General features: G+C 34.8%; 1 protein-coding gene across 1 annotated transcript in view; it reads left to right on the plus strand.

The window, feature by feature from the left end:
* Positions 1-2,212, plus strand: part of LOC145689343 (uncharacterized) — a 380,527-nt gene extending 378,315 nt beyond the window's left edge. Inside the window, exon 16 of the mRNA XM_081763491.1 lies at positions 1,780-2,212. Within this exon, the coding sequence (XP_081619617.1) occupies positions 1,780-2,124 (345 nt within the window). The 3' untranslated portion in view covers positions 2,125-2,212. The remainder of the gene's footprint in view (positions 1-1,779) is intronic.
* The last annotated feature ends 13,299 nt before the right edge of the window (positions 2,213-15,511 follow it).

The raw sequence follows: 15,511 nt of genomic DNA on the forward strand, positions 1-15,511 counted from the left end.
CCGGAAGGAGAAGGGAACAAACCTGTGGCTTGGGTGTAAAAGAGCCAATATCGCTTTCCAGCACAGATAAGATGTACGTCAAATTGAACGCCTATAAATGGATATTGTCATGTCGAAATGTTAATATGAATGGTATGTGTTCCAAGCTATTTCCTGTTGACATTTGCTCTTCTTGCGCAAGACAATATCCATTTATAGACGTTAAAATTGAAGAGTATTTCATTTTTCTCAAAGAGTGACATTGGTCCTTTTACACTCAAGCCACAGAAATGTATAAATTTATCACAAAAACTTGTATCAGTAAAACCTTCGTTTTGCTTTTACAGCTTTCATGAAATATTGTGTGTGTTGTCTTTGACTGTTAGACCTTTAAGACTGTTGTATTTCCACAGAAGCTTGAAAAAAAATCCATGATTGGTGCCTCCGTTATATAGTTTGTTCCGCTCTAAGTGTTTGCTATGCAACCCATTTTACACTTACACTAATAGAGTTTCCTCGCTTATCTCAAATTCTCTCTTACAATTCCTTACTTCTCTCTGTCCCTCAACAATTTATACAATTTTTGCATACAAATGTTGCCGAAATCGTTTTCTATCTCCATAACTACTAATGGTATTTAATACTAATAATATATCAACATATGTGCATGTAAAATATTGAGAGGTACACTTATATCCAAAATTATTGTCGCATGTCTAAAATATGTTGCTATAGGAATATAATTTGCTAACGAATTCGCCCGGTATTTCTTATAATGTTAGTATGTGTACAATCGGTAAACATATATTTATGGCAAACTTCACGCCAAAAGAGCAATAAATAAAAACAATAAAACGAAAATAAATATTTATTGTCAATTTAACAACGGTTTGTTTTACTCATTCGAAATTTTGGTATTTATAGTTCTTTTGCTATGAAATTTACTACAAACATACATCTCCCGATTATACACATAGTATCAATATTAAAAGTATCCTGAAAAATCATTATCAAATTATATGGTTACAAGAAAACAGTTATAGATATGCGACAAACCATTTTGGACATGAGTGTACATACTGTACAGATAACTAACTCTCATACTCACAAGAGGTTCTCAAATTTTATAAATGTCTTGTGTACTAAAACGTGTTGCACATTTTCCCAAATGTCTCCCGAATTTACAAATTCTCAAACATGTATGTGTTATTACTCAAGACCTTAATTCTGAAGGTTAGTGCGAGTTATGAACCTAAGGTTATTAGGTTATGTGTAACTAAGTTTTCATTACTGTTTGAAACTATTGAAACACTTGTTTATCTCCATATGCCATCTGTTCATAGTTTCAATTACACTGGTAACATACGGATATGTATTTTTTATGCATATGTCCAAGGAGCTTCACTAGGAGTGCCCGAATCAGCAATAGCATCTTCTCTGGTTTTAAAATTCAAGGTTTGATAAAGTGCTTCAACTTGTGAATAATAACGCATACATTTCCTCACAGAATATGTTAAGTTTTCAAAATATAAATCTCCATTTAAAATTGTAAGTTCTAAGACAAATTACCGATTCATTTTAGACTTCGAATTTACACATTTTTTTAAATTCAGATGCTTTTGAACTGGTTATTTTGAAGCAAGTCATTCACTTTGGTTTCCACATATGTTATTGTTGATAAATGGATTATAATATGTTTCCAGGCAACATAAGTGTAATAACAGTGATTCTAAATAATTTTTAATTTTATGATTGATAGGTTCCTATGTTGCATCTTAAAGATATGTTTTCTTCTTAAAGTTGTATGCGCTGTCGCCGTATGATGTACCTTTAAAGGGAGGAATAGGATCAATTTTTTATGGAGAAACTATATCCCATCCAAAGAAATTTAACAGCTGGCAAATATTAAATGAACTAGAAGTAGACGAAAATATTCGGTCTCTTCCTATTGAATCTCGTAAATGCAGATTCCCAGAGGAGAATGAGGAGATGTGGGCTTTTAAGTACTACAGTTATTCTGCTTGCATTGCACAGTGCAGGGTTGAGAAAAAGATGCAAATATGCAATTGCACGGATGCTATTGTCGGATATGAAACAGGTAATTGCACCTACAATGGAAACATAATACCCTCAGGACATACATAAAATTACCTTATATTATTGATATTTTCAAAAGTATTAAGATACATTCATATATTGTAATAATTATGTAATATTACTTTAAATAAATAAATAATCCTAACGATGTTAATAATTTTTGTAAATACATTACTTCAGTAATATTTCATTACATGTATGCAAACGTTGAATAGAGAATTTACTACAACATAATAGACTTAATAATACATATACAGAATATTGTTATACTTGAACAAAAGATGTCATATCGTAAAAAAAAACATAAAGTATACGAACGAGTTGTGCGTCGTTGATCCACAACATTACCGTATCTGTTCCATTTTTTGAATTATCTGATTGACTAATTAAATTAATATCAAAATTTCATTTGGCAAACATTCATATAGTTGTATTCAATAATATTCTTTGTTTTTCTTCTAAAACGACACAACTGAAGTTTTGTCAGACAAAGCTGACGACACTATTGTGTTTGTATGCGTAAATACACATTTTGTGAGATATCTACACCTGACAAGCCATTGTCTACGTTTGGTATATTATAAATAAATAGACTTTTTGGATAAACGATAATGTGTAGTATAGTTTTCTCATTTTTCTCAATTTGTTTTGTTTTCTGACATGTGTTGCTTTAGAAAAGAACGATTCATATGTCTAGCATGTCATAAATCCCTCAACACTATATGTCGATACACTAATTCATGTAATAGATTTGCCAATTTTTTGTTCTGAATTGGAACTCCCGTTAAATGACTTAAAATTTAATTACCCATATTATTGTAAAATATTATGACAGTATTATTTATGTCGTAAATGAAGAGAATTTTAATGTTTAGAGTTCAAAGTGAAAATAGTTGTGTTTACATGTTAATGTGAACACTAAATGTAATCGCTGCCTAACATAGTTTTATTTATTGCAGAATTAGGGTTGCTTTAAATCTTTCTCGGTTAGGTAGTAAGGATAAGTCTCAGCTTTTATAAGTCTTTTTTGTTGTTCTTAGTTTAGTTTAGAGATAAATGCAATATTAAGAAACTTCATTAATTTTCCATGAAAATTATCTTAATAGAAGTTCAGCTATACTTACTTGTAATTATAAACTTGGTTACTTAATAATCAAAATAATCATCCCTTCGTTTTATCTGCAATCAGTTCATTTTTGTTTAATTCCTTATTGTATTTATTTGGTTGAAGTAAGTGAAAATTCTCTTCAATTCTAGTTTCATTCAGAAAAGAATAAGAAGACAATAGCTTCATACTGATGTTTCATTCCTTTTCGGGTAGAGCACTTTGAAACATCAAATATATGAAACTCTGCTTTGTAGGTGTTTAGGCAGGACAGTGAAACCGAAATCAAACCCAACAACTGATATTAGCTCAGAGAGGTGAAACTCATAAGAGACTGTTTGTCCTTCTCAGCAAATCCGTTTGGCCGCTTGTAGCAGATATTTACTTTCATGAGTAGTCACATTTAAATGTGTATTACATCAGAGATGTATAGTGGATTTTTTCTAAAATTTGACTGCGTATATTTCAAAAGAAGTCCAATATTCCCAATCAGAGGGAAATAATATGTACAGTAAATTTGAGCATCTATGGGACACATTTATAACCTCAGAGTGGTGAAGTTTAGTATGGTAATCCATTAATGTTGGAGCTCGTCTGATCAACTGTTTTGCTTGCAACAATGAATCAAAAAATTTTGAAGTTTTCGATTTCAATGAAGCAGTTACTACAGCTATGTATGAATTAGTAGTACGTATTATGTAATTGCCAATATCTGATTTCTTTAAATTCTGAACTGAAGTTTTCGTAATTGAATGAATTGCATATATGTCCTTCAGTAAATTGTTTTGACTGCATTTGAAAGTTTTAATTTAGTTTGGGTCCATATACAGGGTATTTGAAATGAGCCTCACCACCCTTTTCAAGATCCACGCGGATGTAGTTAAATTAAAGGCAAGATTTGAGAAAGACATTAGGCCCAGTGGAACACTTTCGGGAAACTGTTACTTCGATGGCCATAATCTTCTTTCCGTCATCTTGTGTTCGAAATTTTTATTATGAACGAATGGTGAAGAGTTTGATATATGACCGTGGGCTACATTTTACGGGACATCACATTTACAATCAGATTTTGTTATTTAATTTGATAGAAATGTATAAGAAACTGAAAGTTATGTTTACTTCTTTCTTGCAGATATGAAACCATGCCGTTAACGCGTATGTAACATTTAGGAAATCGAACTGTGGGGAGGAAGGAATATCCGTGCATTGGCTGCTGATTTCAACCACTGTGATACAAAATTTGACCTTGCGTCACGTGTTGTGGTGTCGCGATTATTAGCAAATTTAAAGAGTACGACTCACATCTTGACAGACTTCGTAGCAAAAGTCTGCAGGCAGTTATGGACGGAGCAACAACTACGGTAATTCTGGCCTCGGACTTGATGTCATTCCAGTAAAACTCTCGTCGTTTATCAATGGACTGTGAGGTGATTCACAGTTTATTGCACAGGGTCTTACTTAGATATTAATGGCACCTTGTAAGGTGCAAAAGCAGCAACATCTGTCCGAGAATGAATCATATCGCCGAGCGCAATTTCGTGAGTAGGCTATCAAGCAATGAGAGCTAAACATTATCTTTGCTATGCAGAAACTTCATTTACGTAAATGTGAAGGAGGATAACGTGCGCTATTGGTCACCTGAGAGCCCAGCGTGGGCTGATCCCTCCAAAATGATCAGTGACGAGAAGATTATGATGTGGAGTTCATATGGGGAGCACAACTAATTGATCCCTTTTTCATTTCAAAAACTTTAACTCAGGAAGGATACTTCCGTTGTTACAGGAAATGAAACAGACAGTTGCGATATCCGAAGATGACTAATTCCTCGGTTATATCAACACAATGGAACTCTTCCCATTTTGGCATCTTGTGAGATCCCAGGGGCTGGGTTTATCGACGTGGGCCATTCGAATGGGATGCCCCATCAACACACCTAGAGGCACGTGATTTCTATGGGGACATATTAAGCCTATGGCTCAAGTTTTGAAAACGCGGAATCTTTGTCATCTGAAACAACGTATCCCCTCTACTTGTGTGTAAATTTCCTCCCATATCTGCTGGTAGAAGAGCATGTGCAAAAGTACATTACTCAGCATGAACAATATGTGGAGCACATTGTCTAACACGTGTGAACAAATTTGTTCCGATTTTGACACTAAGCGAATTTGTAAACTTAAAGTTCTCGCTCTTTACTTAAGTGGAGCTATGTTTAACTAGTACTTAATTTATACCTTCACGTGTGTAAATCTTCCTGACACACATTGTTTATTATGAGCAAATTCTTGCCAGGCGGGATTAGTTGTGATGGGAGTGCGGTGAATCTTCACTCGCCCTCAGCATATTGTCTCTATTTTCATTTCAAAGTTTAGAAAATCCAGAAACTTAATTTTAGTTACAAAAAATTCTAAGTTGGTAAAAATGAGTGATGTGTTGTAGCAAACGAAAAACATTTTTATCGACCGTACCAGGAAGTTTGCAAGGGCGGTAAGAAAGGTAAAATGATACCAAAGTACATTATTCGAGGTGCGGAAGTAAGTACGTGATGGGACTACTTGGCACCCATGTTTATATGTGCCTAGAATATAGGGAGAGAAAGCAGGTTACTTATTCCGGTAATTCGGGAAAATAATTAAAAAATTGTTTCGTGTAGAAACATTACAGATACGGTTATTTCCGTTGCAATTAATATGAATCGTGGGAGTGGATGTTCAACTTGCACATAGCAGCTGAATAACACACCGAATTTAAACTGACGGAGAATTACACCAAAAGTGGGAAAACAGAAAGAACAAAGATGTAGAAAGGAACAGAAGTGATCAGAGACAAAGCAGAATCAAATGTTCCATATGGTTATTGGGGTGCAAATTTATTTCGTTTGCCCTGTCATCACTTCTGCAATCATCCTCTTGTTGCGAATCGTTGAAACGGGACAAATATAATATCTGTTTTGTCACTATTACAAAGAATGCAGAACAAGAAACTCCATGCTGCACACATAATCAAGTCAATTGTACATATGAAATTCCTCCAACTTTCACAGAAATTACATAAATTGATGTTGCCTTTTTAAATCTAGTTTCCGAACTAGTATTGAGTTCCATTGATGTTGGGTACTTTCTGAATCGACAGTTGATATCTGGAGTGCATAACGGAACCAATTCCACGAATAGCCGAATTATGGATTGGTCTTGAGTTTATCTTCTGATCATCAGCGAGGCTATTTGAGAAGTGGATCTAAAGCTTAACGTTGGATATGAACCACATGAGCTTCCACTAGAACTCGACTCCACTTGTGCATCAAAGATGTGTATGTCAATCAAGTAGCCATAGTGGGGATAACGCACATTTTAGGTCAGAATCCAAGTGCGTTTAACGTATTTCATATGCATCTGTCTGTAGTTAGAGTGTGCCTTTGGTAGAATATCTGCAACAATATAGCCACCTTATGATACGCATTATACACGTTCTCGAATTTACACAGTAAACCAGATTGCTTATTTCTAACATCTTACACTATTCACATATTGTTTCATTCTTTCCATTTACATTCAGTTTGCTATAATGTTTCGCATCATGATGGGGTTTTGACTTACTCTCCAGAAAACAGTATAGTTTATTGTGGTCATAGGTGATGGCTTTTACATGTCTAAATATGTATAATTTTATATCACAGCACTTCACCAATCCTCGAAATAATAGTTCTGTGAGGTGGAATAAAGAATATTCGTAATTATCAGTATTTTGTTATAATAATGCCATTATTATGCATTTTGACATTCACATACGCCAGTGGTTTCCTACTGGTGTGTCATGTTGTCTCACCTAATGTGTCACATTCACCTCTCAAACATAAAATATTTAATAACAAATTAAATCGCATTTGAGAAAGACTGTTCTAGTTGACACCGCGAGTGGCTGCGTCAGTTGACAATATTAACTAATCACAACTTAATAGAAACATACAGCTTTACACAACCTTAACTCACATTATTATTAATAAAATTTAAAAAATATATATCAAGTAAGTGTGTCGTGATTTGTGTGTTTAGTCAAGTATGTTATCAGTCAAAACTTTATGTTACAGTAGAGAAAGTATTTTAGCATTATTGTACAAATTTGATCTCAAGATAGCAGCATGCGTAAACATGAACGGTTTCAATTTTCGGTAGTCGGAAAGTACTTAAACTTGCAAAACAGTCTTTGTGTGTGTGAGAGAGTAGTACATGTTTATGAAAATTACAGTGTTTGAAACGTGCTACATTTATGCAATTCATGACACCGGTATTAGTACAGTCAATTATATAAACACTGAATAATCCCGTGTTGAAACAAAAAAAGAAAACGAGCACTTCTTTAGTAGCTGGGCAATCGAATATTAGGCATGGTACATATAAAAGTCTGGGCATTTCCCAGAAGTAATGGAAGAAATGCGTTCTTTGGTACATCAAAATAACCAATTGGATTAATAAATAATAATATTGTATGTACAAAGGTTTGCTGCAACAGCAAATGTTGCTATTAGGCAATATTCACATCAAATAAATAAGGAAAACGCCTCGTCGTTGCGTATCCTGAAAAGAAAGATGAACAGTTAGAAGTTGTACCAAGATAGGAGCATGTAAAAAAGATGTACATCTTTCTTTATCGTTATTCATTACTTCGGAATGACTGCATACATGAATGTGACGTTTTACATGAACCTATAAGGATGTTACTAGTTGGCGCTATAATCGCAAACTGATGTTCGCAACACAGTGAAAAAAGGCTAACAATCAATGCAGATTAATATCATAAAAACCTTTTGTTGTAACGATAATATATTCTTATGTAGGAGCAACGCATCTAACATTGTAAGTCACCAATGCAAGACATCCAGTCGTCCTTCGAATTCAACGGAGAGCACAAGGAGCGAATAACATATAAAACGATAACTTGTGCAGTGTCATTTAGAGATACTTCTTAGAAATTTCCTCATATATACGGCACGGTATTATGAGTTAACGATGCTGAAATAAGCGTTGGTCTGTTACCATCTGCGTGTAGTCTACGATTTTTCGAAAGTTCGTAAGGGAATCCAGCAGACTTGAGGAACTAAATAAAGTAAAATATCCAACATACAGGATTAACATATCGCCACACCCGCTGGTGGCATTGCGATATTTCTTGAGTTAATAAGAGTGCCGAAATTGTTAGCACAAAGCTAAAACACTTTTCTGTAATTGTATGAATTTCATACAAATCCAGAAATAATATTGTTTTTGTTCCTTGATTTTTGACATTAATTTATGAAATGCTTCCCATATTAATATTGTGCTGTTTTTTCGTAGGTCACCAGAAATTATGCGATGAAAAAGGACTTGAATGTATTGAACAATTGAAAGGTAAATGGTTTTATAGTTTTCAATAATCCACATTCGAAATTCAACATAAAATTCCATATTGTTCCATAGTGGAAATTCAGGTAGTAAATGCTAGGTTGGCAAACATATATATGCTGAGACGTAACAAACTAAAGTCATATCTGAAGTGGGTGATAACAAGTAAAGATAAGTGGATAACCTAAGTGCAAAATGTGAGAAAAATCGTGGTCCAAGTGAGGAAATCCTTACAGTTTGCGAGTGTACGTCTGATGAGGATCTTGGCTAGAACATCGAAACGTCACGTGTAAATGTGTTTTTATATTAAATAAGTGCAGTCTTGTTAAGCAGTGTGTTTATTTTTCTGATTTTATTCGGAAGACGTTGACTGTGTGTGTCACATTTGTAAATGATTGTGTGTCAGTTTGCGGTAAAGCCCACACTGACTAGGATAGGGCAAAAATTGCAAGTATTTAACTTCAAATTGTAAAAGCGGCAAAACTTTGTAGTTGGTAATAGGTTGTTAATGTGAAAAAATACAAGTTAATATCGTGAGTGGCGGTACTGTATAAAAATATTATTATTTTTTATCTCAACTTAATGGTTCTATTATGGAATACAAGGATTTAAGCTAATGTTATAGCCCTTATTTTATTGCTAAGACACATTTGTGAATTAAAGCATATTAAATATTCGCATTAAATTATGCTATATGGTTTGAATTAAGAGTACATTCCTAAAAGTTTTAAATTCATATCTCGTATAGCCCGGAACTCGCAATTCAGATTGTTTATCTATTTCGGTTTTTGCAGAGCTATCTGTGAGTTATATTAAATTAGCTTTAAAAGAAGCTTGTGAAAACAACGTGTTATACATCATTTGTTGAATAGAAACCACAGAAGTTTCATAGCCATGAGGGAAAAAATGCCGGAGAAATGGACAACGTTCATTGAACGAAATGCTACACTTTTCGTTTCGTAAAGTTATCTTCAAAGAAAAATAATTCCCTAACAGATGTATATATAAAGCTACGAGATACATATCTAATAACGTTTCGGCTTTCATTGAGCATGAAGAAGTGCAGGAACATCACTTGGTTCTTACGAACAATATGCAGGTAACCACAAAAACTTCTTCAGTGTAGCTCGTTGACATCGGGCATTGTCATCGTGTTTCGTTGTCGGAGCAAGTGTCATTGTTGGCAGTGTACAGAAAGTCAATAATGTACTGTAGATAGATACCAAGCAGGTGGATATTGAGAAAATAAATCAATTTCTGGTTCAGGGGCATCAGCAGTCACAATGCATGCCATGTAAATACACCCAATATCACTATGTTGCTATCAGCTGCTTGGAGAGTGCCTACTTGACAACTTTGATCAATGACTTGGTTGGGTCTGCCTCATTCCTACATCCTATCATTCACGCATCGAAACTGAAAACAAGAGCTCCCTCGTGGCTAAGAGACTTGCGTACACGCTTTTGACGTGGAAGGCACGGGTTCGATTTCTAGCGTCAATTCATCGGGTTCGGAGCCATGTTAGTTGCAGCTCTAAGTCTCATGTTACTCCTCTGATAAAGGAACGCAATCAATTCAACTACTCTAACTATGCTGGAAGTTATCTAAGGCACGATATATGTGTTTCCAAGCCCGAACGATGCTTGGACGTCCTGCAAGACTTATGCTGTCAGTGCGTACACTATTCGGTATCTGGATGAATCTGCCAATATATCGCTGGTTGCGGTCATTCAGCACAAGCGGCTGTCACTACTTTCTTCCTGATAGGTTCAAATGCTGTCAACGTTTTATTCACGGTCTATGCTTGACTCTGTTCTAATGGTGGCGGCATAGAAATCGCATACCACATTCATCTAGCACCAACTTTCCATCCGGAGCTAAAACTTCGATAATTTCTTTCGGGTTGCAGTCACTATTAAACACGGTATTTTACTCACTGCACGCACGAAAGTTCAATTGAAAACACTGAAACGTTTTCGCTGCCTGAATAAGTTCTACACTGCTGCTCCATAACTTTTGGCACGTATATGTGTACATATATACGTGCCAAAGGTCATGGAGCAGCAGTGTTGAACTTATTCAGGCAGCGAAAACGTTAGAACTTATATATAAGATAACTTACAATGTTTCGGTAGAAAAATAATTTATTCAGAATATTTTTTTATTTTTTTTATTATCATATGAATCATATACATTACTTTATTATTATCCAGAACTTTTATTTTTTGAACATTTATATTAACATAAATATTATAGAAGAAATATATATCTAGTTGGAAAGTAACAAATGTAATAGTGAAAGTGTATTAACGTTTGTAACTCTATACATCATCTGTATAAAAATTACGATACTTTACTCGTAACAAAACTTGTATTGCATTTTTTTTACAGAACAACTGGAAATATTGGTTTCTAAGGATGAAACAAGAAAAGGCCTATACTGTAATTGTAAATTACTTTGCTCACAAATCATTGCAACAAACAAATTTGGGACAGTGTAAGTACTAGTATTACTTGTACTATTGTACTACTACAACTAATAATAATAATTTTAATATAGTATACATATATTATGCCGTTTCTATTTAGGAAATTATTACATAAGATTAGAAAAGATAACAAACTAAACATCCTAATTTTCCAAACCCTGAACTCATTATTTTTGTCCTATAACGCAAGATTATCCATTCGACCACTACTATAAAACTGGAATATAAATTGACAGATATATACTCGAGTAAGTACTTTCACTATTCTATTAGGTTAAACGCAAGAATAAACATGCAAGTGTTGGAAAATAAATAAAATTTCATTATATATTCCAAATTGGAAAACTGAAATATTCAATAAAAAGTTAATTGGCATTTATCTGTCTAAAAGGCTACACACATTCGATTTCTTCATCATTCAGACACCACTAACGAAACTACTAAGCAATGAACTGTTGTTGTGGCGAATATTGTACACACTATTGAAAATTAGTGTATTTGATTACAAATGACCATATTATCTATGACTACTTCTGTAAATAACAACAGCTTAAATCCTGTAACAAGTGGTCTGGTTGAATAATAAACCAACGCAATAGAGTGTATATAGCATTACTTGCACGAGTTTTGATAATTGTTGAAAACTTAAAGAAAAATTGTTTTTGATTTGATGCTAATTCCTGTTTATTGAGGTTGAATTCTGCGCCTTCTTCTCTTAGTACTTATCATTTTTTTTAAATATATTAAGAACTGTATTTAAAAATGTTTACGGGTGAAAATAATTGAAAAAGCTAATTTTCATTTCAAATTACGACCTTACACATTCTATGCTTTATTCTATAAACATATATGTACTCATGTCGCTAACATAAACGCATGTTGACAGTCAATGCTTTATCTTTTTTTATCAGGGTGGGCTGATAAGTTCTTGTCCCGACCCAGAAGGACTTGAGCTGAAGGCATGAAAGTGTGAGGCTGTTCAACATAGTCCCCCCGAAGGTCAACACACTTGGCACTTCGATACTGCAACTTCTCCAACCCTTCCAAAAAAAAAAAAAAGATTTCTCAAGGTCTGCAAATAACTGTTCCGCAGCTGTTATCACCTCTTCATCACTGTGAAATTTCTGTCCTTTCAGTGCTGTTTTGAGTTTTGAAAACAGATAATCAGAAGGCGGGTCTGGCGAGTAAGGTGGGTGGTTAATCCACTGCAACCCTAGGTCCATCGGAAAATCCATTGTTCTGCCAGCCTTGTGGACGGGAGCATTGTCCTGCAAGAACAAGACACCTTGTGTCAACTTTCCCCGGCGCTTTTCTTTGATAGCGTCCTTTACCTTAGCCAGCAGATTGCAGAAATAATCTGCACTTATGGTTTGGATCTTTGGAAGGTAGTCTGAGAGCAAAACACTATCCTTATCCCAGAATATTGAGGCAAGCAACTTTCCTTCGGACTTTTGTGCTTTGAATTTTTTGGGCCTTGGAAATCCTGAGTGGTGCCACTTGCATGACTGCTGTTTGGTTTCCGGATCAAAGTAATGCAACCGTGTTTCATCCTCGGTAACAAGCCGATTCACAAAATCGTCCTTGGAGTTCGCAAAAATGCCGTAAAATCACCTGCGATAATCTCACACGTTCGCGTTTCTGATCTGCATTCTAATATTTCGGGATCCGTTTCGTATAAAGCTCGCGCATGTCCAATTGTTCATAGATTATTGACCCAACACGTTCTTTGGATATGTGCTCTTTGTCAGCTATCTTCTGAAGCGAAATCCATCTGCTGCTCAAAATCAGGTCATGAATCTAGACCACTTTTTTCGGGGTTGGCACTGCCACTTCTGTCACCATTTTCTGTTGAAAATTCACCACACTCGAAGTTCACACACCATTTCTTCGCAGTGAAGTATGAAGGACACTATCGACCGAATGTGTGTAGCGTTAAACCGTGGATTTCCTTGGGCGACTTCTGTTGCAGGAAGAAGAACTTCACTACACCTCGCAACTCCTCTTTGGCGAATTTGACATGGTTCATTCAATTAACTGTATATTAAAAACCGTTCACGGTTGAAACGTGAAATTTGGAACTTAAACACATAAAAGATCAACTTTTCACATGACATTAATTATATCAGGGTAGTACATTCGGAGTCGGGCCGTGACCTTATCAGCCGACCCTCGTAAAAGTCAATTCTATCAAGTAGAAGGAAATGTGTCGATAGTTGAATTGCAGACTACGTCCAAGATGGTATAAACAAAAGTTGAACATTACTTATACCTAGGGTTGAACATTGAACTTTTATGTAAAGGAACTTGAGACTAATAATCAATTTCTTCTTAGAAAGCATAGTACAAAATTTATATTAAACAGGAGGAATCTAAAATATAAATGTTCTACAATAGAAAACATATTAACACGTTAACTGCCAAAGATGAATTTTATTGTTCACCGCTAGAATGGCAAACTCAGTTGCTTACATTATTTTTGTTTTGTTCATACTTTATAACATAATGTTAATTTTGAAACATAATCTAAGCCGATTTGTTGAACCTCTAGGCATGAAAGTTGGGGATTCGATCGGAAATACCTCTGTATTTTTTTGTTTTAGGGCAAGGTGATAAACTATAGTTTAACTGGCAACTCAATTTGATAATCATTTGCACATTATATGAAGAAGCTAGTGTGGATGAGTTCCTGTTGTCTTTGGTGCAAATAAGTAGTTTCCTTGTGCAATGCATAAAGAAAATTGCGGAGAACTTGATGTTATTTGTAACAGAGTGATCTAGAACTTCCTAAAACTTCATCGAATTGACGGTTCACCACAATACTGTCATCTTATCAGAACAAATTAGAGTATGTAATTCAAAAACCAACACGCAGGTTCGATCGCCCTATATAAACAGCAAATATTTGTCAATTGATATTCAGCATCTCTAGCGGCGTTAATCAGCAACATCTAACAACACACCTTCAGCATAAATATCAACTATATTGTGTGCGATAGAAACATTACAGTTCAATAACACTTGGGGGACATTAAAATACAAATACTCTAACGACAACTCGATGAACTAGAAATTGTGGATCCGATCGGACGTAGGAACACATTTTATTAGACCACTCTAGTGGGTGCAATCGGACCCACATCGCAGCTAACGTGTTAACTGTGAGTGAAAGCTGGTTGGCTATATTATGCTCGCTCCCCAATTCTGTATTCTTCATTCATTTATATTTTTATTTAGTTTCATTTGTATTGTATGCATGATTTATTACATCTTACTAATTTCAATGACTAATTACGCATATACGTATCTATAAAGGAAAAGTATTATTTACAGTTGTCAGTACTAATTTTTATCTAATGCGTGTATAAAATATTTTAATTCGAATCAATAATTGCTATACCTAATTTAAGAATGGTTGAAATACACGATTTAAGCAATGTGTATCTAAGAGATAACATACATCTTTATTTCTGGTAAATGTAAATATAGAAACAAATAAAGAAATATGTAGTGCATATGTATATACAGCGTCATACTATCAGTTTCATTGGCCCTAGGATACTCTATGTCATGGAACTTCTTTCAAATGAACCCTTCGTTTTAAAGTATTGTATGCATGCACCTGTGTATTAAAAGAGTGAGATATTAGCTTTCTTTTTGTGCAGCAATAGTATCTAGTTTGAGGATAGCAATCGGCTGTGCAGAATGAGAGAACTGTACGATCCAAGAAAGGTATTCACGTTACTAAGAGAACCACGGTTAAAACAGAAGTGCTTACAATTTCCCCAATAATTCATATCAATCAGCTAAGTTTTAACAACTACAATGAATATGAAAAGTTTTCCTAAGCTGCAAACCACAGCACTCATATTCGTGTCGATATAAATAATTACTTTTGCGGTGCTGAGGCAAGACAAGAATTTGAAATCGCTTTTGTCATTTGATGAGGCTAACATAATGCAAATGTATTTAATAGTACGAATTGCAATATATATACAATAATTACTAAAATCTGCACATAATATTGATTTGTCTCACTCAAAGAGGACATGTATCCATACAAAACCGACTTTGTTGGAATTATTCTGTAAAAGAAACACTATCGTTCACATAAATCGAATTACGAGGGATGTTCAATAATTTTTGTCCCCGGCATATTTAAAATACTTAAATGCCCATATGCTAAATTTCAGAACCATAGCTGCTATGTTAATATTCTTTTTTGTCGTTTCAGGTGTGAGAGGTACCACCTAGCTTTACAAATGGAGAAAACCGAACAGCGAGCTGTCATCAAGTACCTTCAGAAAAATGGGTTAAACCCAAAGGAGATTCATGAGGATATAATCAGTGTGTTGGGTGATAGGGCTCCTTCCTACTAGGTGGTAAATAACTGGTGCCGCGACTTCCACTGGTGCAGGGAATGCTGTCAACCGGCCCCAGGTGCTGGTCTTCCAACAACAGCATGCACC

The sequence above is a fragment of the Thermobia domestica genome, chromosome 7, assembly GCF_964235325.1.
Source record: "Thermobia domestica chromosome 7, izTheDome1.hap1.1, whole genome shotgun sequence".
Taxonomy (NCBI): Eukaryota; Metazoa; Arthropoda; class Insecta; order Zygentoma; family Lepismatidae; genus Thermobia; species Thermobia domestica.